This window comes from Sarcophilus harrisii, chromosome 4, assembly GCF_902635505.1.
Source record: "Sarcophilus harrisii chromosome 4, mSarHar1.11, whole genome shotgun sequence".
In the NCBI taxonomy this organism is placed as follows: Eukaryota; Metazoa; Chordata; class Mammalia; order Dasyuromorphia; family Dasyuridae; genus Sarcophilus; species Sarcophilus harrisii.
Window position 1 is genome coordinate 136,326,772 of NC_045429.1, and position 25,042 is coordinate 136,351,813.

Below are 25,042 nucleotides of genomic sequence, written 5' to 3' on the forward strand. Positions count from 1 at the left end.
ATATCCCTCATTATTTTACTGATAATTTTTATATTAGCAATCTATTATTCCATGTGCATTCCAAATATCTTTTTAACTCTGATATTACTGAATTCTGCTGGAGGGAAGGGGGGTTCTACAAATCAGATTTTGTGTTTATTTAAAAAAATGTATTTTGAAAGGCATAGATAGTAACTATATGTATACACATACATATGTCCTCCATCCATTGTTGATGGAGCATTATGCAGGACAAAATGAGGAGGTATTATAAAACAATTATCCCTCTTCAGAGTTGGCTTTGTCTATCCATTGAAGAGATCAAAATAAATCAAAGTAAATACATTTTTCTTACATTGAACTTTTCTTTTCTTGCCTGAAGCACTTCTGCTGAGACTGTTCATTTTCTTTCCAATGCCTCTTGAACTGAACAAGCTCAAACATCACCCAAAAGGCAGTCATCTACAGAGGAAGAAACAAGAAGCTATTGTGACAAGGCAGAGAAAATAAAAAAAAAAGAATGGGGACATTAAGTATACACAAACACACAATTGATTAAGCCACAAGGAAATAAAGATAAGAACTAATTCTATTTGGGAGGAAAAAAAGGAATTCTTGATGCTACAGAAAGCAACAATTTGGCTTGCCATTTTTCTTAGATTTTTAAAAAATGATTTCTCCCACTGTCCTTTTATACATTTAGTTTAGTTATTTTTAAAGCATTTATTACTTCTCTCCTTCAAAAATATAAAATCCCTATAAAATATGTGCAATCCAGCAAATTAAATTCTCAGATTGACTGTCCGATTTTACATTTAATTGATTTAAGTCCATCATCTCTCTGGGAGCAGATATGTGCTATGTTTCATCTTTAGAGCTCTAGAATCATAGTTTATCATTGCATTGATTAGCATTCTGATGTCTTTCAAAGCTGTTTATCTCTATGAAGTTTTCATTTTATAAATTGTGCTCTCAGTTTTGTTTACTTCTATTTGCATCAGTTCATAGAGGTCTCACTAGTTTTCTAAGTGGTCCATTTCATCATTTCTTAGAGCCAAATAATATTTTGTTGTATTCTTATACCATAATTTATTTATCTTTTTCCCTAGTATGTGGTCATTTAGTTTCCAGTTGGAACTATATTGGGAAAACCTAGACATAATTTCTTTTAAAAGTTATGTCCTCTACAGAGTGAAGGAATAAAGAGTAGTAATTCATAAACTGATGACCATTGTGTAAAAGAAAAAATATCACCATAAACAGGGTGTCAGCTAAAGTAATGAAACTAGCAAAAAAGAGGGCAACTGTGTTAGTATTTCATGTACTTGATACAGGAGTTAATTTCCACTTCTACTGAGGGCAAAACCAAAATGAAACAAAATTAAATTCCAATAGATGTGACTTAGTTTGATATTAGTCTAAAAGAATCTAGTTTCTTTTATTAATATAATAATTGTCTCCTTCAGATATTTTTAAAATAAAGAGTAGCTTAGCTTTATGTAGGGCTTTACAATTACAAAGTAACTTCATATACTTTGAGCCTTACAGTCCCAGCACACTCTTTTCAACTGAATTTTACAAATGAGAAAACTGAGATTCTGAGTCGTTAAGTGACTAACCCAAAGTCACAGAGCTAATTAATGGAAGACTCAGAACTCAGAATGAAGTCTTTTTTACTTCAGGGATTCTTCAAGTCCAGGGATTCTTCAATCCCAAAATGCTGACACTTAAAAGATGAGAACATATCCCAGGAGAAAGTGTAAGGGTAAAGAAAACAGGGGAAAGGAATCAATATTTCAGTGTCTTTTTGAGCTGTCCTCATCTAAAACTGAGTAGAAAATTTTAACATTTACTTCAGCAAATTAATGCTACATTTTGTTCTGTGGCATTTACTGGATGGAGAGATATTGCCCAGAGTTTTAAAAAAAGAAAAAAGAAAAACCTTTCCACAATTAGAATTGTATTATGGCAATAAACATGCATGCATATACATCACCTACAAGATTTCATGGATGCTGAGTATGCCTGGATGAGGGGAAAATGCAGCCCACTGAAGCTTGAAACTGCAATTATCATAACCTCTACTCTCTCAGGGATCTGGTGGGTGAAATAAATTAATACACAAGCTGTAGGATTCTCTGAAGGACTGAGTTCAAATTCTGAGCTTAGGTCATAAGTAAAGATGAAGGTAGTTAGTGTAATGCTTTATCCCCCTCTGGGAACATTGCAGAGCCATTGATTGCATAGTTTGTTTTGATTATTAATCTTTGTTCAGAAAAAGCACAGGATTGAATTTAGGAAATTGATCCTCATGTAAAGACCTTAGTAAAAGCCCAGATCCTAGGCATTCCTTGAATTCATTCTTGGCTTTTTCAAGGAAAAAGTGATTTTCTCCCCAAAGCCATTCAGGCACAAATGAGATTGTTTCTACATTGGCACAGAGAAACATATTATTTGTAAAACATCCCAATGTGGACTAAATGTGAACAGAAGGATATGTTTGCTGCTATAGACATAGAAAATTACTAAGAGCATTATGAAAAGACTTCCCTGTCCAATTCACTGCCTTTCTTCCTGACAGGTTTATTTCTACTGGATTTGCAGAGCTCCATGTGCCTTCGAGTGGTTTGCTGATCTTTTGTTTTTGTTGGAAACTCAGATGGCTGAGAAAGGAAAAACCAGTTTTCTAAGTTATCACATATTTCTTACTGGATGGGATGAAAATCAGGTATTAATGAACTCTTGACATCAGTGGTATATTGGTAAATATTTAATAATCAGTTCTTGGGATGGGAAGGGTGAGAGGAAAGGAAAGATAGGATGATCACAAACTTTTAAATTTAATTTTCATTATTAACATTTTCTTCAATACTTTTTGAAGTCAGGAAAATCAACAAAATAACAAATCAAACCCTGATTTGCAGTGTTTATTTTCAAGGAGAAAGCACTCATACTGAAAATTTAACAAATAGGGAGAGGTAGGTTTGAGCTGGTTCCAAGACACTCCTACCTAAAACTGAGTGTGCCTACTTCATTTTCCCATATATATTCAGTAAATAGGAATAATAATTTTAAAAATGAAAACATTCAGAGAGGTAATGCAGCAAAAACAGGTAGAGAGCCAGCCTCTAAATCAAGAAGAGTTGGGTCCAAGCTCTGACTCTTAAACATATTGGCTGCATGATCATGGACAAATCACTGGCCTCTCAATAGTTGCAATTCAATTATGTCCAATTCTTCATAACCCTGTGAATCACAGCACACCAATACTGTCCTAGGGATTTTCTTGGCATGTATACCAACGTGGTTTGCCATTTCCTTCTCAAGGGGATTAAGGAAAACATAGTTTCAGTAACTTGGTCAGGGTCACCCACTTAGTGTCTGAGGGCATAAGTGAATTCAGTATTCCTGACTTCAGATTCAGTGCTTTATGCAGTGAGCCACCTCCCTACTTCCAACTTCTCCATATGTCAAACAATTCTTCAAGATGTGAAACTGCAGAATAGGTGGATCTGCCTTCATGGAGATCATTAGAATAAAATCACAATTCCAGGCAAAGCATGACTATATCTACATAATTATCTGAAGAAATGAAAAAAATAATTTCCAACATTTTTTGAAAAGGAAGAGAGAAACTCAAGGGAGGTGCTAAGAGAAACTCAATAGAACTTATAGAATCCTAGAATTTGCACATCATTTTAGAAATAGAAAAGGTAAAGGAAGATTACAGAAAACACACTCTCTGAGGAGAAATAATGTTGGTCAGTGGAAAGCAATAGCAAATTTGGAATGATGGCATCCAGTTTATCACTTCAAAAAACACCCTATATCCCTAAAGAACTATTGCCAATTTCCTAAGTACCTTTTGAGGACATTGCAGTGTACTGGAAGCTAAGTGTACAGATTTCAGTGGGAAACTCCCAAAGGCTTACCTTCAAAGACACAATTTGCAAACTTTGAAGGCTTCAACAAAGAATAATTTATAACTACTAAGATTATTAAAACTATTACTACTACTACTAAGATTACTAAGGATTCTCTCTCTTTAGAAATTCTTATAAATTGTATGTTTTAGTAATCTTTTTTTTAAAGGCAGACAAGTTCTGTGTTGTATATATTTATTAAATGCTAGATCTTGATCTTTACTAAACAGAAGAGATGTCAATAAATGATATAAGGTTTTATATCAATAATGGTCTTTTAATGTTGATAATGATGAATGATGAATATTATATGGTAAACCATTGCTTTTTTCTCTTTAAATGGGGCTTATCAATGAACCAATTATTAGGTTATGGATTGTGCTATTCCAACCAGTATTTTGCAGTAGGTGGTATTGATATTTACTTCCAAGTAAAGTGTGTTAGACCCAAGGAGATTTGCATTAATAACTGCGTTTGCAAATGGATTCTCCATCTCTCTTTCTTGGTTTGGCCTTGCAGAGCAACACTTTAATTTGGCTCTATGCTTCTGCAAATGAATGAGGGTTTGCTTGCTGGTCTTCAGCTAAATGAATTTTTATGGTCTGTTTGCAACACTAGTTAAATATCTTGATTCCTTGGCATTATGTTGAAGTTAAATTTCATTGGAAGCCAAATTTCACACTTCTAGATGAGTTAAATAATGTTAACTACATTTTCTAAATAGCTTTTCTCCTTCATTTAAGTGGCATGTGAATAAATGGGATTTTTGATCAATAATATGGCTCCTTCATATTTGTAGAGTTCTTTACAATTACATAGTCACTGCTTTACATACTTAATTAACTCATTTGATTCTCGCAAAACCTCTGTGAGATAGGCAGTGCAAATACTATTAATTTTATTCTATATGTGAAGGACTGAAACTCAGAGAGGGAAACCAATCTATCTAAGCTCACACAGTGACTAAGTAGATGAGATGGAACTAAAACCTGTCCTTTTGACTCCAAGTATATTGTTATTTCCAGCATACTGGGCTACCTGTCCATACCTGGCCTACCTAAGAGTTCATGCTGAGATAAGGACTCTTACTGGCAGAGACTTATACAGACATGACTTCGCCTTTATGCTCTCTAGCAGTGATCCTAAACATTTTATAATATGATGACAAGATGTTAATGTTAAAAATAAATTAATATACTCCCTAAGACTATAATTGAACTATTCATTTCTGTTCATTGAGAAAAGACAATGGCAATTCTTGAGGTGTATATATAGATTGGATTGATGGGCCTCTCACAATAATCATTGCTGATTTACCTTTACTCAACTGTCCTCAATCCACAGATTAGGAATTAGGCCCCTTTAATCCCTTGCTTTTCTACATCTGTGACTGATTGATCATAGGAGTTAAATACATTAGGATAATTTCTAACAGAAGCAGCAACATTGGAATTGTAACAGTGTCTCATTGCTTTTTTGACACTGCTTCTAGAACCCTTGCAAACATACAATACAGCTTGTTTTCTGTACTCCTGTGAATGAAAATCATTAACTTTTGATCATTCTTTTTCTTGATAAAATTAGAAGCTCCTTAGGTTGACAAAGAGTTGGGGCAAGGTAGACAGGATTGAAACTGGTTTTAGTAAGTGAAACAACCTTGAATTAAGTAGTCATCTTACAAATAATTAATTGCTTAACTGAGTTCAAACTTTTTTATTGACTTGTCACTAACAAATTAGAATTATATAAAAATCTTTCAAAGGTTTTGATTAATCCACAAAATTAATTCATTCACTGAACAATTTTATAATAAACATGTTTTACAATTGCCTCATAATTAAATATCCATACACATATATAAAACATATATATACAGATACATACATTTGTGTACACACACATACAAGGATATGTGTGCTTGTAAAGTTAAATTGGATATTTTGACTCAATTGAGTAGCCAGTTAAGTCAGTCTGTCAACAAGTGTTTATTATATGCTTTCTATGTTCTAGGAACTGAGCTAAATGCTATGAATATATGGAAGGATATAAAAATAATCCTTGTTTTTGCTTTAGTCAAAATAATAAAACAAAAGGTTGATTAAATGCAACTAATCATTACAAAATATAATTTCTTATCTATATCTCAATTTTTTTCTTTATTTTTTAAACAGCTCATGCAAACTCCTGATGTTTATTGAGGCCTTGCTATAAACAAGGCATTTTCCTAAATAGCATGAGGAATAATATGGCATGATCCTGTCTTGAGAAATTTTTAAAACCTAGCTGAAATAAGGTACATACACATAAACACACAAATGCACACACATACACACAGATAAAATAAAATGTAAGGTTACATATGTCAATGGATTTCACTGATCATTTAGTTTGCTGACCTGAGTACTCCCTAGAGGGATGCAGATTACAACTCATTCATACATTCTCATACTATGCAATACTTGTCTGCCTCTTTCACAAATCTCCTATGGATTCACCAGACAGAGGTCTGAAGACCTCTGATTCTTTTAATAGCATGTGTATATCAGTGCAAAAGCTTATTGATTTATTGATTAGACATTGAAACTGTAAGTTCTTTATCCCTAATTCTTTATATATGATCAGTCAAAGTTCTTATTTTGATTTCTTGACACCACAATCAACTTTGTTTGCTGAACAGCAAAGGCTTATTTGCCATATTCAAGGTAAGCTGAATTAATTTCATCTTGAGAATTTGACTTTTTCATATTTGGAGACAGTGAAGTTTCTTTGATAATTTTTTTTAACAATTTCTCACATGAAAAATGCTATTGATAACCATTTGTAATCTTCCTATATCCATTGTTTTTGTATTTGTTTACATTTTTCAACTGTTACAGTCTTTCTCTAAGGTTTTCTTCCATCTACTCAGTCCATAGGATCCATATACTTATTTATTTGTTTTCTCCATTCAAATCCAAGCTCCTTGAGGGAAGAGCCCATTTTTGCCTTTATTTGTATTACTCAATCAGTCAAGTGTTTATTAACCACTTGCCCATTTTGTGTTAAGTATTGTGCTAGAATGTAGAAATAGCAATGAAGCACTCCTTATTCACAAAGAGCATAGCCTTAGCCTATGGAAAGCACTTAATAAATATTTGTTGACTGTCCTTTCTGTGATTTATCTAGAATTATGGTATTCCATAATACACAACTACATTACATCACTCAAGAATGTTGATATTTAAAAAAAAAAAACAGAAAGTTCAGAATTTTCAAAATCACTGCACAAATAGAATTCCAGAAGCAGAGCCAACGTGCCAGAGTGAAACCAGGAAGCTGCTCAAGCTTTCCCAATTTCCCTCAAAAACTATAAGAAACCAAGCCTCTGAACAGAATCTGATGGAATGAAACCACTCTCTAGTTCAAGATAGATTGGAAGGATTTCAAAAACTGTCTGTCTCACTGGGGTAAAAAAACAGTATTCAGCCCAGCTCAGATGCATCTGGGAAAGCCAGTAAAAAGGTCTTAAAAGCAATAAATTGGCAACTGAGACCCTTAGTCCTGACTCAGTAGAAAAACAGACCAGTGAGGCAGCCTCCAATCACAGATCAGAAGGGAAACTGGGAAAACAGGCCATTTCCTAGAAAGAGCAGGTAAAGCTACCCCCTTGTGAGCAAAACACCAAACACAAGGGATCACTGTGCTCAAAGCAAAGGCCCAAAGGTGCACAGGAAGATTGGGACAATGTCCCTTTTTCCCCAGGAGCAGAGCTCGATCATAAAAGTCAAAAAAAAGAGGAAATACAAAAAGAAAAGGAAAGAAAATGAGCAAGTAACAGAAAAGAAACTTGACCATAGAAAGCTACTATAGTAAGAAGGAATACCAAAACACCAACTCAGATGAGAACAAAATGTTCATAAGAGAAATCTCAAAGAGTGATGTGAATTGGTCTCAAGCCCAAAGAGTCTTCTTGGAAATGCTCATAAAAGAATTTAAAAGGCAAATAAGAGAGGAAGAAGAAAAATGAGAACAGAAATGAGAAGTATGCAAGAGGGAGTCAACAACTTGGAAAAGGAAGGCAATTCCTTAAAAAAATACAATTGGTCAAATACAAAAAAAAAAAAAAAAATCCACTAAAAAAAAAAATACCTTTAACAGTAGAATTAATCAAATTGAAAAAAGGGTGCAAAAGCTAACTGAAGAAAATCATATATTAAAAACCAGAATGGGGCAAATGGAAGCTAATGACTATGAGACATCAAGAATTAGTCAAACAAACTAAAAAGAATGAAAAAATGAAAGAAAATGTAAAATACCTCATTGGGAAAAAAAACAGCTGACCTGGAAAATAGATACAGGAGAGACAATTTTAAAATTATTGGTCTACCTGAAGGCCATAACCATAAAAAAAAAATCTGGAGAGCATTTTTCAAAAATTCATCAAGGAAAACTGCCCTGATATATTAAAGCCAGAGGGAAAAATAATCACTGAAAAAAAATCCATCAAACACCTCCAGAAAGAGATTCCAGGGAACATTGTTTTAAAACTCCAAAACTATAATCTCAAGTTAAAAATATTACAAGCTACCAGACAAAAGCAATTCAAGCATCAAGAAACAACAGTCAGGATTACCCAGGACCTGACAGCTTCTACAATAAAAATTGGAGGACCTGGAATATCATATTCCAGAAAGCAAAGAACCTGGGAATACTACTAAGAATTAACTACCCAACTAAAGACTAAGCATCATCTTTCAGGGGAAGAGATGGATCTTCATTGAAGTAAAAGACTTTCAATCATTTCTATTGAAAAAAAAAACAATTAATTTCAAACACAGGGCTCAAGAGAAGCATAAAAATGTAAATGAGGTGATATATATATATTAGTTAATGGTTAAACTGTTTACATCTCTAGATGTGAAAATGATAATTATAACTCTTGAGAGTTATATATATATATATATATATATATATATATATATATAACTATACCTGTTATTGGGGCAATTGGAGGGGGGATCACATGAACAGAAGGTATGATTGTGAATGGACTCTGATGTTATGATGTTAAAGAAAAAAAAAAGTAAGAAGTAGAAAAAAGGACTGTACTGGGAGAAGAGGAAAGGGGAGACATATTAGATCACATGAAGAGGCACAAAAAAACATTATATTAGAGGGAAAGAAAGGAGGACTTGAGCATTGTCTGAAGCTTGATCTCATCAATTTGGGCTCAGAGAGAGAATAACAATCAATTGGGTATAGACATTTATCTTACCCTTTAAAGAATTAGGAGGAGAAAGAGTAAAGAAAAGGGAAGGGCTAGATAGAAAGTGGGCCTAAACACTAGGAGAAGGGAATAAGAGAAAGGAGTGGTAATAGAAGGTAAGACACATAGAAGGTAAGATGGGTTAAAACACTACTAAGGAAAGACAGATGAAAAGAAAGAACAAAAGTATATACAGGGGTGAAAATAGGATGGAGGGAAATACAGAGCTGGTGATTATAATTATGAATGTGAATAGATTGAACTCTCACATAAAATGGAAGTGAATAGCAAAGAGCATTAAAAAACAGAATCCTACAATATGCTGTTTACAAGAAACACATTTGAAACAGATCCATACAGAGTAAGGGTAAAAGACTGGAACAAAGAAAGCAGGGGTAGCAATTCTGATCTCAGATAAAACAAAAGTAAAAATAGAGCATCCACATTCTAAAAGAAAATATTAAAATCACTGCACAATTTTCCAAATGTAGTTCATCACAACTTCCACTTAATTCTGTATTTATTTAAATGCCATTATAGTTACTTTACAACTGTAGGCCATAATTTAGAAAGGATTCATTATTTTTTCTCCTTTGAATGGCCATGGATCTCAATGCAATTATCACAATGTCATCTTAAATTATCTGTATAATAATCTCTGTCATTGGGAAATTCATTGTTTCCCTGCATTTTATACAGAGGATTTCCCATGGTACAAGTGTCAAATAAGCATGATAAGCAATATAGACTAAAAGGAGAACATTATGAACTAAACTAATTAAGGAAGCCTTCAGAGGAAAGACAAGTGTTGAGAAGAACATTTAAAGACACATAGTATTCACTACAAGAGGACTGGAGTAGAGGAGAGAATTATGTACAAAAGTGTACAAAGATAAGTCTTCGGAAAAATAGAGTATAGTATCTAAAACAAAACGCCGTGTAGGAGAATAATAAATGATAAATTTGGAGGAAGAAGTTGAAGAATAGATTTTGAAGAGCCTTGAATAACAAATATATGGTCTTTGTCTTGTGAACAGTGGTGTTATTTTGAAGATTTTACACATGGTAATAAAATAATAAAGGTTCTATTTCAGGTAGATTTGTTGAGTAAACAGTATAAAGAACAAGTTGGTGGAGGAAGAAATTCAACAAAGAAAATCACTTCTTCACAACATGATGAGAAATTGAACCAGGATAGTATCAGTAGGAATAGAAAGAAGATGTTGGGTATAAGAAATATTAAGACTGACTTAGTCTCTTGATTACTGAATCAATGTAGTGAAGAAGTAAAGGGTTAAAGATGACTTTCCAAGTTTCAAACTTGAATGACGAGGACACTGACAGAAAAAGGTAAGTCAAGAAAAAAAGTTGGCTTTGAAGGAGAAAAGATGAGTTCCATTTTAGATATGTTGATGGATTTGAACTGACAATGAAATAATAAAAGGTAAATGTCCACCATGTAGAGATACAGGTTTAGAGGTTGAGTGAACTGTCTAAACTAGAAAGAAAGCTGTGGAATACATGTTTATGATAGTCGTAGCTAAAACAGATGAATCTCTAAAAGAGGAGGTCTACTGAGAAAAGGAGATCAAGTAGTTGAAGAAGCTGTGAATAATTTTTATATTTAGAGAGCAGAAAGAAACAGAAGAGCTAGAGAAGTGATAGGACTAACAGTATCATGAGATAAGTTTCAAGAAGAAAAGAGTGGTCAATTAGCTCAATGATTTAGAGAAATCTATAACACAACAGTCTATTCAGATGTGTTGATTAGAAGTATGCAATTTCAGTAGCAGTTGGGGCAAGACTTAGATTGTAAGGAGCTGAGTGGAAGAATTGTGAGAAAATAGGGAATGTAGAGCATTCATTTGAATCATTTAATAGTGAAAATTTATTGCTTACTTCCACTCAACTCTGATTGTTTTCCCTCCTGTGAAAATGTCTCATAATGATTTTTTTTTATTTTAAATATTATTTTGAAACATAGTACAATGGAAAGGGTAATGGTTTTGTAATCAGAGGACCTATGTTCAAATTTTATTTCTGAGATGCAACATCTATAATCCTGGACAAGTCACTAAATTTCATTTTCCTTGACTAAAAAATAAAAGGATTGGGCTAAGTGATGTACAAGGTCTATGATCCCATGAAATGCATTAAATCAAGAATCCTCTACTTAGGAACTTAGGAACATTTCATTGCTTATCTAAATAATAATACCATGCTATGATTTTTACTTTAGGCTGCCCATATAGCTTTACATTGGGATGAAAGTACTGATGTCATTACTGGTCTAAAGCAGAAGACATTCTATGGAAGACCTAATTGGAACAATGAGTTCAGAAAATTGGCTTACAACCACTCCAGGTAAGGTTAGTTCCCTGATTACGTATCTTCTGTCCTTCTTGGGATAAATCTATATTGTTCCTAAAGTTGAAAGCCACTGGATATTAATTGCATAATGTGTGTCAATGTTTCTAAGCAAGATTTTTTTCCCTGGAGAGTAAGAACTGCATGTTTATTAAGAAATGTCAGAGTTAAAAATGTCAATAAAAAGTTTACATTCCCCAAACTCTTTTGATTGACTCAAAATTCTTCTCTCTGTATCAGTTGAAACTATCATTTTTTTTTCAAAAAATCCTTAGTTTAAAGATATTTCTCACCCTGCACACACCTCCAAGAATTCTCCAGTGAATACAATTGTTCTTCAATGATTCAACAGGAGAATTCAATTTTTGTTGGACTGAAAACATAATTGGAGCTTCTTGCTTACAAAGTATTGTACTCCAAAACCTCCAATTGTTCCAAGAAAATAAGTAGTTTTCATATAAGAATATGGCCAAAACTTTCATGATATTGGAAGTGGGAGGAATCCCTTTCAAAGTAAACATGTGGCAGTTAACAACGTAGTACTTTCCAAAGAAATGGTTAAAGATCTTGCTGTTGTCTTTGTAGCAAATCCAATCCATGGAACCAGATTTTCTTTATTTAATTCATCTTAGTTTTACCATGTTATTGTCATTGCCTTCATTGTCATTTTCATCATTATCATCATCAGAAAGAATTTACTCAATGTCTTAATTGGATATGATGCTATGGTAGATGAAATTCAAAGAGACAACTAGACAACTCACTCTAATCCTTTTCCTTAGTATGATATTACATCACTAATATAAAACCATTAAGGTTATACATGAATACACAGAACACTATCACATAAAAGTCAATTGAAAGTTAATTTAATTAGTGTATGAGTACATAGTTCAAAGTATCATATTATCATAGAGCTGGAAGAGACTTCAGAAACACTCTAGTGCAACTCTCATTTTTCAAGGTTGGAAAATGAAGCCAACAGATAAGAAACCTCAGAAGATTTGATGATGAAAAAACAACCACCACCACCTTGATAGTGCCATGCTCAAACTGGATGGTCTTGTTTTGAAAGGTGAAAAGCACCTTAAGAATTCAGTGTAAAGGAAAACAGTCAACTCTTTCCTAATCAATTTAAGAAAACTTTATATAGAATTTAAATAATTATCAGATTTCATGATGGATGAGAAAAATTGTGGATGGTTGAGAAGGGACAAGGAAAAGGTATCAAAAGACTGGGCAGAATTTTGGTAATAATGAAGCCTTTGAAAAGTTATGCTTATAAAATAGAGGCACAGGGTAAAATCTAGATTGCAGGATGAAAGAGAAGTATCCAATGGGAAAGGTAAACATAATGTTGGATATGGGATTTATCACTGAAAAGAATTTTGAATGACCTATCTCAAAGCCCCTCATTTTAGAGATGAGGAAGCAGATCAAGGACTTGATGTATCAAGACAAGTTAAGCCTTAAAGTCTCTTCAGTCTTTGAGGGGCAGAAGTGGCGTCTGGCCAAAGTAATAGATTTAAAAGACCATTTCAGTAGTTGTGATGATGATGATGATGATGATGATGATGATGACACACTCTAAGAGAACAAAGGTTAAAGTGGGAAATTTGGTCAAATAGGATTTGTGATTCTTCAGTTGAGAGCTGTCAAGTAAGTTAACTGGCCTAATGTAATCACAGTGAGAATAGAGCTGAAAGTGGGTTGATAAAGGAAATGTGGTAAAATCACTGTCAGAATTTATAGCTAATCAAGGGTTAGTCAGGGGCAGAAATAAGTAGAAAATTACTCAGAGGTTGCCGATGTGGAAGAACAGAAGTGATGGGGATGACAACCAATGGGGAAGATGGGCATGGGGGACATCTTGGAGTAATTGATAAATAGGTTCTAACTGCGCAACGGTTGTTTAGTATTTAGTTTCTATAGAAGGAATAAGGGTGGGAAAAACTAGCATAATCATGCCACTTTATAATAGTACAGCTGGCTCTGCTTTTATAATTTTTAACTTTTAGTCAGAAAAAAAATCAATTGCAGGAATATTTTATAGTCACCTCTCAATTATTCATGAGTGGACTTGACACTGTAGGCCTTTGACTTTTTTCTTTTTTCCCCCACATAAAAATCTTGGCTTAGACTAGATGTTGATATTATCACCTATACCTTTTAGAAATGTCACTTATTGACATCTTACATTATCTCTGCAGCCTGCAGCACAGAGGGAAGTCACTTAAAACAAAAACAATTAATTATTTCCCTTCCCAGGAAAAGGGTGAACCAAAAACCTAAAAAGGAGAGAAAGACAGAGAGAGACAGAGACAGAGATAGAGACAGAGAGACAGAGACAGACAGAGACAGACAGACAGACATACAGAGAGAGACTGAGTCTGAGCCTGAGACAAAGACAGGCAGAGGCAGAGAGAGAGAAACAGAGATAGAGAAAGAGAGACAGAGACAGGGACAAAGAGACAGACTGAGAGAGACAGAGACAGAGAAAGGGACTCTTTCAGGCTGTTGTTTTGTATGGTTGCTAAGATGCAATTTTGTTTAACTCTAGCATGAAGTAAGAAACCAGAAAGAGGGGCAAAAGGACAGATTGGAGAAGGCATTAAGAGTTCTAGTTTTTCCTGGGTAAGATCTTTATGGTTCAGCTTTTATTTTGTCTAATACCAAGTCCTAGAACCTCACATTTTCACTTAAAAATATAAAAGTGCATTTAAGAGCCAAATATAAGTTTTGAAAATATTTAATGTTTAGGATTAAGTGTATTTCTCCTTCGAAGCAATAGCTTGAATTATAAAGAGATGACACTTACTAACATTGTAGCCTCTATTGACTTTAAAATGTTGTGTAAACTTTAATAGAAAGCGCATGAAAACTGAAAAAATTTTTATTGTTCTTCTTAACATTTTTTTACTTAAAATTTTAAGCTCCAAATTCTCTCTCCCTTCCCTCCCCACTCTCTGAGACAGTAAGCAATCAGATATAGGTTATACATGTTCAATTATGTAAAACATTTCCATATTACTCATTGTGTACCAAAAGAATAAAAGAAAAAAAAATGACATAAAGGAAGTAAAATTAGCATGTTTCAGTCTGTATTGAAAACAGTATCATTTCTTTCTCTGGAAGCAGATAGTATGACTCATTATTAGTCCTTTGGGATTATTTTAGATTGTTGCCTTGCTGAGAATGGAAGTCATTCACAATTCTTTGTCAAAAAATATTGCTATTAACTTTTACGACATTCTCTTGGTTCTGTTCCCTTCACTATGCATCAGTTCATGAGAGTCTTTCCAAGTTCTTCTGAAATCACCCTGTTTGTCATATCTTAAAGCACAATAATATTCCATTATTATTCCATACTACAGCTTGTTTAGCCATTCCCCAATTGATGAGTATCTCTTTAACTTCTAATTCTTTGCTATCACCAAAAGAGCCATTACAAATATATTTATTACAAGTAGATCCTTTTTCTTTTTCTTTTTTCTTTGATATATAGACCTAGAAGGTATTGCTGGATCAAAGTATAGGGGTAGTTTATAGCCATTTGGTCATAGTTACAAATTGCTATCCAGAATGTGAAAGTGCTTTTAAAAATATTTTAAACCCTTATTTTAAAAGTCTTATTAAATAATTATTTTAGTTCACATTTACACAATTCTTTAAGGTTTGCAAAATATGCTGTATGTATTGTTTCACTGAAGGCTTAAAATAGCCTTTATAGTTTTAAGAAAAAATCTATGTCATCCCCATTTTACGATTAAGGAAACTTAATCTCAGAGATTAAGTGACACACTCAGAGTTATAAAGCTAGAAAGTGTCAGGGCCCAAATGATACTCAATGAGGAGATGTCTTTTACCAGAACTCTGATATTGATTGAAGTTGATCTATTTACCTACGATGTTCCTTCTTGATTACATTTCTAATTATTCTTTTTTGTTCCTAAAAATTTGACTGAAACTTTCATGCTGCTGTCATCATCTTATTTTCCCACTCTTTACTAACATTTTAGTCAGAAAGGTTTGTTTGCCCTTTTACAAATAGTAATGGAGCTAAGTGCCTTTCAGCCCAATAGCTATGTAAACTTCCTCAGCTTCTTGAAAAAGGTCTTGGTATCTTCCAAAACAGATGGAAGCCCCAGGGTTTGAATTTCACTTAATGCTTTCACTATCCAGTATTTCTTAGCCCCAAGAAAAAGGATTAAGATTTTTTAAAATTTTAACCTTTGAATTTAGACCTCTATTGCTTACTAGACAATTTCAAGTGCCATTTTAATGAATAATAGACACATGTAGGCAAAAGTCAATTGTTGTTTTATCCCTGGAATACCAGAACTCTGGGAAAAGTCATTTCACCAATGAGACAGCTAAGCATCACCCTTCAGAAAGACAATGACCCCTTTAAAATAATTTTGTTTTCTGCTTTGTAAAAAGAAGATTTATGTTTAATGAAGCTTTTAATGAAGAAATCTCGGAAAGAGAATGCCAATAAAATCTAATTTTTAAAAGAGAAAATCTAATATTTAGAAGTATTTCAATATCCTGGCCTTTGTCCAGATATAAATGAAACACACAATCCAATTACTGTTCTGCACAAAGGACAAAGTCACATTAATTTTCCTCAAGATGGTTATTAAAGAGATAAACTGTATTTTTTTCTTATTATGTCAAGGATATGTTTGTTTCCAAGCATACTTGGCTACTCTTGCAAGACTGGTCTGTTCTGTCATTAGCTCATCTCTATTGGCAGAGATAGGTCAGTAGGAATTGGTGGATTTGTTAGTGGTCTAAGAAAAAGCCTTTGTTCTTGAGGGCCTTTGAAGTGAGAATCTCAGCCATTTCTATTCATCACCAGAAAGTTAAGAATCCTTTTGACTTATTCTTTTAAAAACATTTACCTGTTCACTCAAAGCTATGGCTTACTCTTGCTCCCAGAAGAAAGAGTTAAATAAAAAGAATAAAGGAAAAGGGGAGAGAAAACACTTTTTTTTTAAGAAGATGAAAACCAGCACCAAAAAAAAGCTCGAAGGGAAGCAGATCAAAGAGAAAAGTGCTGGCTACAAAAAGAAGCAGAAAATTGCAAAAATAACAGTAATAGGGAAACAAATTGATGGACATCAAAATGAATACAAATAAGGAAAGAGAAAAGAAAAATTAAAAATAGATGAAAGGCAGAAGAGAGGAAATATGACAGCTTATACTTTTGTTTTTGTTTGTAATTAATTTTTGCAATTATTAAAGCTTCAGTATGAAAAGAGAAGCATAATAAAAAAAAAACATTTCATCACTCTTTCAGGGTATATTTTAAAAATAAAGTCGATTTACTGACATGTCCACACTAATATCCACAAGACAGTTTACATATTATAAAACTAGATGATAGAAATCCTTAGAAAATAACCCTTAATACTTTGAACAATGAAAGAATTTCCCCAAAATTTGGCATGTGATTTAAACAGAAGTTTCAGCTATAAAGGAAGAGTCCTGGGTTCTAATTCCAGTTGTATTGCTAGCTAGATGCATGGCATTGGATAAAATCTAACACCTCTCATGGTGTCAACCAAGATAATCCCTACCAAAGACAAATGGCTTTTTGAGACAATGAGTACCAAAAACAGTGATTCAGGTATTTGAGTTAAGAAGTAATGATGCATACTGAACTATCCTAAACAGATGGTGGCAGTCTGCTATTCTGCATGACTTCTCTAAAATTCATGAAATTTTTAAAGAAAAAGACATGTTATTTAAATTATGAAAAAGGATATTCCTAGGCAAAATGTTGACCAAATGTATAGCCACAAGCCATCCCTTCTTTTGAAAATACTCATTTCGTGGTATTTTTATGACTACCCACTATCACTAATTTCACATCCACCTTGAGATGCCATCCATACTATGTCAGGCCATGATGACCCAGTGACTGTATATTTGCTGATTTGAATTTTAGCCAGTAACTCACTTACTCAGAACTGGCTATCTGAGCCAGTGTCTAGTGCCATTTCCTTCTTTGATATACTCAAAAATTTTATCTGCTAACATCAGCCTTGAACTCCCAGCAGTAATTTAAGATCTGAGTTAGAACAACAGATAGTTACACTGAATTTCTTAATGATAGAAGATTAGGGGGTCCTTTAAACTTTAGACTCTTTCAGGCTTTAGGGCAGTGACTAGAACAATAAGCAATGATGTTGATAAGAGGTGACCAAAGCTTTAAAATAGAGTATTATTGATCTTGCATTATTATTATTATTGATTTTGGGAAAGCTAGGTGCCATAATATTAGGGCACTGGCCTTGGAATCAGGAAGACTGATCTTCAAATCTGGACTCAAACACTTAATAGCTGTATGATCCTGAGCAAGTCTTTGCCTCAGTTCCTCATCTATAAAATGGGTGAGTGAAGGAAATGACAAACCACTGTAGTATCTTTGCCAAAAAAAAAAAAAAAATGCAAGTGTAAGGTATCACAAATAGCTGGACATGACTCCAGTGACTCAACAATAATAGCAGCATTGACTTTAGATTGTAGTGGCAATCAAAGAACACAGGAGAACAAAGGAACTAAAAGTTCTACCCTTTTAAAATTGGACTTCAAATGTTCTCCATAGTCTCCCAAGAGGAACTTGCTACTGTGACTAAATAGACACACACTCTGCTATTGTATTTCTGCAATAATTCTCACCAAATTACATATCATTTTCTTTTACAAATTAACAATCTTCCATTTTCCCACCTACAGAGTATATAATTGAATAGTATTATCTTCTAATCAGTTGTCCACTATCCAGAGCTTAAAAGAGCTAATGTTTATATTACATAATCTAGCTATTTTAAATATTAATTATGCTGATGAACCTCCACTAAACTATAACTCAGATGCCTCATCATAACATAGTGATAAGCAACCTTGGGTCATTAAAGATTTTATGGAACACAAACTTTGGTAGAACTATCAAGCTGGAAATTCCTGGCCACATGCTATGGGTCAGATGTTAGAGAGCCATTCTGGCTAAGTTAAGAGTGGCTCCTCAAGAGATATTTGGTCATGAAATGATGAATTATTTTGAACACAGAATTTATGAAGACCATCATCTAAGAGTTTCAGGAATTCCTTTCTGTTTCAATGAAAGGATATCGTACATGAGGGACATGTTAATCTTTTGATACTTTAAATTGCCACTAAATACAATCAATAATTTCAGATAGAATTGATTTTCTAAATGTATTTTTAAATTAAGGTATAGGGCTTTATAGAGTGCACCTAAATTTCAGAGAGCCATTTCAGGTACTCAATGAAATTCCATTGATCTATGTTCTAGTTTCCCATATTTTAACATGGGTTTTACTTTCATATATTTTTCTAGTTCTTTATATTGCTTTTCTCACTCAAAAAACTTTGTATTCCATATTTTCTACTTCCATAATATCTTCACAAGCTTATTGTGATAAACTTTCTCTTAACTTAATACTAGTTGATTAATTTGTCTAGCCCAGAAACTTAGATGGGCATCTATAGAGAAGAAATGAGGAAAATGAGCCAATTTGTCCAGGGTCACACAGCTACTAAGCATCTGAAGTGAGCAGTCTTCCTGCCTTCAGGGCTAGTACACTCTCCACAAGACCACACCACATTGCCTCTCATTAAGATGTTAACCGGGACACGGAATGGTCTCAATTTGCATCACGGGAGGCAATACCCACACCACTGAAATCACTGATTCCTGAAATGTTGATGTTGAAATAATATTGTCAGCAGCTGCCTATATCTACCCATGACTCAATTTCAACATAATTCCTTTCCCCATTGCCACCTTAGAGACTCCATTGTAAATAATAAATGCCCCAGTCTGTGAGGGAGTTCTCCTGTTATCGCTGTTTCTGCCTTTTATACCAGTGTGGAAGCCTCTAGTCCATTAGGGAGATTCTCATTATTGGACTTTTAGGAGGACTTAGATCTGAGAGAGCAAGGATGGGTCGCAATCTATGAAGCTGAAGGGAATTCTCAGAGTAATGAAGTCACAAATTCATTTGAGTATTTGAGAGCCCCACCTAGTGGATAATATTAATGGTAATAGTAATCCTTGCAACATTTCATCCCAGGGTAAGCTAGAGAACAATCTTGCAGCAAAGATTTCTTTCTGTGGATTCCCGTTTGAGATGTAATTTTGTGTTTTAAAATATCAGCATGGATTTCTTTTTTCAAGATTTGCTTAAGAGGTGAAAAAAAATGTGTATCCAAGTAAATAAAATGAGCTTTTCATATACAGATTTTTAAAAATGTACAACTATGCCTGCCATTTAATTAGAAGTTGACTAGAACCATATTGTATGAATGATTTTTATCTCACCCATTGTTTTCAGGAATGTGAAAATACTTTCGTATTAATTTGAGTAAATGTGTCCATCTGGTTTCACATTTGCCTGTATGCACACCCTTAATTTCTCATTTGTACATGTGCATAGTGCTTAGCACTCAGATTATAACACACAGGAATTCTATTGACTGAAATAATTTGCAAGCGCATTTATATTAACTCTTTTAAATAATCAAATAGTCCAATATAAAATGGACTGTACTATAGCTGGACTGATGACACTCTTCCTTTCTTTAGTGTATTATCTTTGCATAACACCTTTTTTTTTTTCCCAAAATCAACTAGCCCCCTAGCTTTAACTATCAGCATGATCTCAAATACAAATACTCTTACTTTACTGGAAGGTTTGATTTCTAGGTAGTTGATTTCGGAATTTTTTCCTTGATTTATTGGCCATATATTATGGCTTAAATGGTACCTAGAATGCTAAGAGAGATCTGATTCAGCTATTCTAGCAGTCTCCAAAAAGTAATAGAATTCCAAATGTCTGCCCAAGTAGGGAATGGGGATGGCAACTACAATCACTAGATATGTCCACTGGGAACACATCTAGAAGAAGAAAAAAAAAAAACTGGTAATATTGTTCACTGACTGTACTTACACTATAACAGGGGACAATAGATTCACATATAAAATGGATTTGGTCCTATTATTTAAATCCTTGCTAAAATGATTTTCATAATAGTGATAAATTCAAAACCCAACATCTATAAGCAGAAAAAATATATGGACATGGCTATATTTGATTTTGTTTTATGTGTTTGTAGATAATTAAAAAAAAAAAAAAAAAAAACTATTTCTCCTGTCCCTTATGGCTGCCTTTTAACAAACAAGGAAGAGAGAAAGAAGGAAGAAGATAAATATGAGAGCTCAAATTTCAGTCTTCTGAAGGATCTCAGCACCATTTAGGCAAATCTTTAACTAGCAAAAAAGTAGGGGGTGGCATGAATTTGGCTTTAAAAACTTTGCTGCTTTGTTCAACAATATAATTGAATATTATTGAGATATTGTTGCAGGCATTAATGGAACAATATATAAGAAGAAGTTAGAAATGAGGGATGGCAGTTCCAAATAGAACAATATTGCAATATAAGAATGCTTACCTCAGTATAGTATTAAAACAACTAACAGCAATAATAATTCCCAAAAGAATGTTCTATGAAATATAATCATGTGACATGTTATTTGGGAGAGTTTCTAGTTGTGAAAAATAAAAGTTTTCTCCAAAAAGAATAAACTCAAGTTGGGCCTATTATGTAGACCAGAAATGAACTTTGAGTATTTAGCCCTTATGTCTTCTTTCTAAGTTCCTATAAATCCAAGGGAAAGATTCTATTTATTGATTTTATTTGCAGAATGCACTCTGGGCATAGAGTTATTTGATTTCTTTTTTAAAATGGGGCTTAGAGTCTGTCTTTCCAGGCATATAACTTACCAAGCATAAAAGCCAACACATAAAAACAAACATACAATTTAAAGATAGGGTGCTCAAGGCAGTAGGAGCAAGGAAACCAGGGAGGTGGTAGGATTACTCCTGAGTTTACCATGCTTCCATATATCTGCAGGATTTAAATCTCCTGACATACAATATTTTGAATCCCATCTGTCCATAGCAGGGCTGAAGTGTTTGAGGGCGGGAGGGAGAGCCCCCAGAGAATAAGATGGATATTTAGCCAATGTAGAAGTGAAAAATTGAATTTTCTTCTTTGTTGCTAGCATTTTTTATTATTAAATTCCAAAGACGAGGCTCTTAACAGGTTTTAGTACTTTTGTACTCATTTAAATTTTGTTCTCTTCTCAGCAAAATCAGCAGCACTAGATGGATCAATGTTGATAACGCTGCTTCTATTCCAGAGCCTTATGGATTCACACAGGCCTACAGCTTTTAGACTGTAAACTGAAGAATGATACACACTGTTTCTACATTTTGTTTACTGAAACCCCTTTTAAAAAATAATCTAAGTAATCTCAGAAAATTATATTTTATAGGAGGATTTTCCACTATTTACTAAATTCTTTGGGGGATCTGTAGTACTTGTCCATGGGCTTAAAAAAGGGAAGCTGCCACATCTGTGCTATAACAGCTTTGTGAGGGTTTTCTGCTTTATGAATTACAACATTTATTCATAAATGGATATTTGTCTATGGAAAACATAAATGCTATAGAAGGTACACTAAGGTAAAGGAGGTCTCATCATCATCATCAAAAGCCAGCATTTTATAGTGCTTTAAGGATTTCAAAGTACTTTGCTTATGTTATCTCACTTTATTCTTACAACAATCCCTTGAGGTAAATTCAATTATTATCACCATTTTACAGATAAGTAAACTAAGGATTCACCTAAAGTCATTCAGCTAATAGTTGATTGAGACAGGATTTGAACTCAGGTCTTAAGGACTCCAGGTCCCATATTATACCCACTATACCATCTGCCCCTAGGTATGAGCTTTGGTCCCAGAAAGATGGGGAAAGAATGAATTTTCAACCTTAGTGTATAAGGAAACCCATGCCTTTGCACATAGTAGATATTTAGTAATTTTCTGGAGCTGTGTTCCAAGGACAGTGGTGACTTTTGTGAATGTACCAAAATAGAAATATGACAAGCAAAATTAAGGAATAGCTATTTTTTCAGTCTGTTAAGAATGAAGAAATTGTGAAGAAGAAATTTGTGAAATAAATTAGGAAAACTAGGTTACAGCTAGACTGTGGAACAACATTTAAGTATACATCTTTCTAGTCATTATTTTAAAAATGTATATATGTATGTAAATTTTATATATATATATATATATATATATATATATATATATATATAATTTCCTTTTTTGAGGCAATTGGGGTTAACTGACATGCCCAGCATCACATAGCTAGAAAGAGTTAAGTGTCCAAGGCTGAATTTGAACTTGGGTTTTCCCAACTCCAGGGCTGATGCTCTATTAACTGTGCCATCTAGCTGTCCCTGTTATTAAAATTTCAAATTAACATTTATGTCATAATGAGCAAGTAGTGCTATCAATATCTCTGTGAAAAATAAACGTTATAAAAAATATGAGCAACTAAAATATATAGAAATAGAACACATACATGTATAACACAACTGCCATAAGTGTGTCCAAGGTTGCACAACAAAAATCTTGATTTTTTTATCAGTTGATACGCTAGCAAATGTCCATAGGAAGAAAACTAGTTTGGCAAAGATCCTTGTGATTATATTATTTGAGAATCAGTTGAAGAAATTGGGGATGCTTAGCCTGAGAAAGATAAGTCTTGGAGAAAACTTGATAAATAACTTCCATGCAACTGAAGGTCAGTCATATGGAAGAGAACCTCAGAGAAAGAATCAGGAACAATTAGTGGAAATTACAAAGAGATAGATTTAAGTTATTGGGGAAAACATCCTAGAAGCTATTCATAGGACTGGGACTGCTTCAAAAAATAGTGAGTTCTCCTTCTTTGAAAGTTTTCAAGAGGGAACTTGAATTCAAAGCTTCCTAAACTGTAAGTCACGACTCCATATGGGGTCTCATAACTGTATGTGGAGATCATGAAATTATGATTTATTATCAGTGAATATTTTTGTATACCTATTTTATATATCTGGAGCCATGTAAAATTTTCTCTGATGAAAAGGGGTCTCAAGTCAAAGAAGTTTAAGAATCCTTGGATTAAATCATCACTCTTTGTTATGGGCCAGAACTTGAAATAAGGTGCTGTCAGTGGAATTGTTAGAGAAAATGGTTGGTTAGCATAGTGCTTAACAGTTCTCTAGTTCAATACATGTACTTAGTACGTAACTATAGTTCCACAAGATCCACATCTATGATAAGAGAGCATATAAGTTCAGCCAGAATCAGAACTGGAAGACAGAGATCATGGTGGCGGTCCTCCTGCCTCCCCCACAGAAACCAAGACACAATCAGGAGGACCTCAAGAAGCTGGCAGAAGCAGAGAAGACAAAGGACTGGCAGCAGGAGCTTAAACTCTGGGAAACAAGGAGAGAGATAGATCTCTAAGAAAGCTAACCGGGCCCTAGGAAAGGAGACAAGACTTGGAAAGAACAGCCTTCTTTTCCAATTCAAGGAAAATGTGTAGAGAGCATTGTCAGACTTATGAAAAGCCAAGATTTGATCATAATTTGGGAGCAGATCACTGATCTTTTAGAAACTGTACAGTACACATCTCCTTGATTCTCTATGGAAAAAGAATTGAACTGGAGGAGTGGAAATTTGTAGGAGAGCAACCATGTCAATTCTACAATGAAAATGGACCTTACCCAATTTCCAAAGACACACTTAATACATACAATTTAATACAACTGGCTTTAGGAAATTATATAAGTTATAGAATAAAAAAAAAGAAATAAGAGCAGGAGGGGGTGGAGCCAAATAAACTAGGTGAAAAGGATGAAGAACCAGATAAGAATGGAGTTAAGTACAATTCTGAGTGTAGTACTTCACAGCAGGAGCATTTCCCATACCCTGGCCTATCTCTTTAAACTAACCCTTTACAAGTGGAGGAAGAAGAAGGAGGGAGAGAGGCAATAACACATTCAGCACCACCTATGAAGCAGCCTATGACAAGATTACAAAAGGCATTGGTTAAGGCAAAAAATGAAGGACAGGATATATGTGATTTAAAAATAAATGCATACCCTGTGATTGAAGAGCTTGACTCTTCAGGTCAAAAAGGGAGAAGATGCACTCCTTTTAATTTGGAAAAAATCAAGGATTTGAAAAAAGGTTGCACTCTTTATGGGGCTACATCGTCTTATGTTAAGATGTTACTAGAGAATTTGGCTTATGAAATCCTAGCCCCTAGTGATTGGAAATCCATAGCAAGGACATGTTTAGAATCTAGCAAAATTTGTGGCTTTCTGAATATCATGAATTATGTAAGATTCAAGCTCAATGCAATAGGCATACTGGAGTTAATGTACAAATCACTTTTGACCAACTAGCAGGTAAAGGTCAGTATTCAGAGAATTCGGTACAGACTAATTACCCCATAGGAGCATATGAACAAATTGCTGCTGCTAATATAAAAGCTTGGGTTCCCTACCAGGGAAAGAAAGAGGGGAAGCCTTCACAAAAATAGAGCAAGGTCCCAATGAACCCTTTGTGGATTTTGGGGGACATTTGCAAATAGCT

At 33.9% G+C, this 25,042-nt stretch overlaps 1 protein-coding gene across 1 annotated transcript in view; it reads left to right on the forward strand.

Annotated features, from left to right (window-relative positions):
• Window positions 1-25,042, forward strand: part of NOX3 (NADPH oxidase 3) — a 97,451-nt gene that overhangs the window by 63,588 nt on the left and 8,821 nt on the right. Inside the window, exons 11-12 of the mRNA XM_003769562.2 lie at window positions 2,561-2,707; window positions 11,387-11,511. Of these exons, the coding sequence (XP_003769610.1) occupies window positions 2,561-2,707; window positions 11,387-11,511 (272 nt within the window). The remainder of the gene's footprint in view (window positions 1-2,560; window positions 2,708-11,386; window positions 11,512-25,042) is intronic.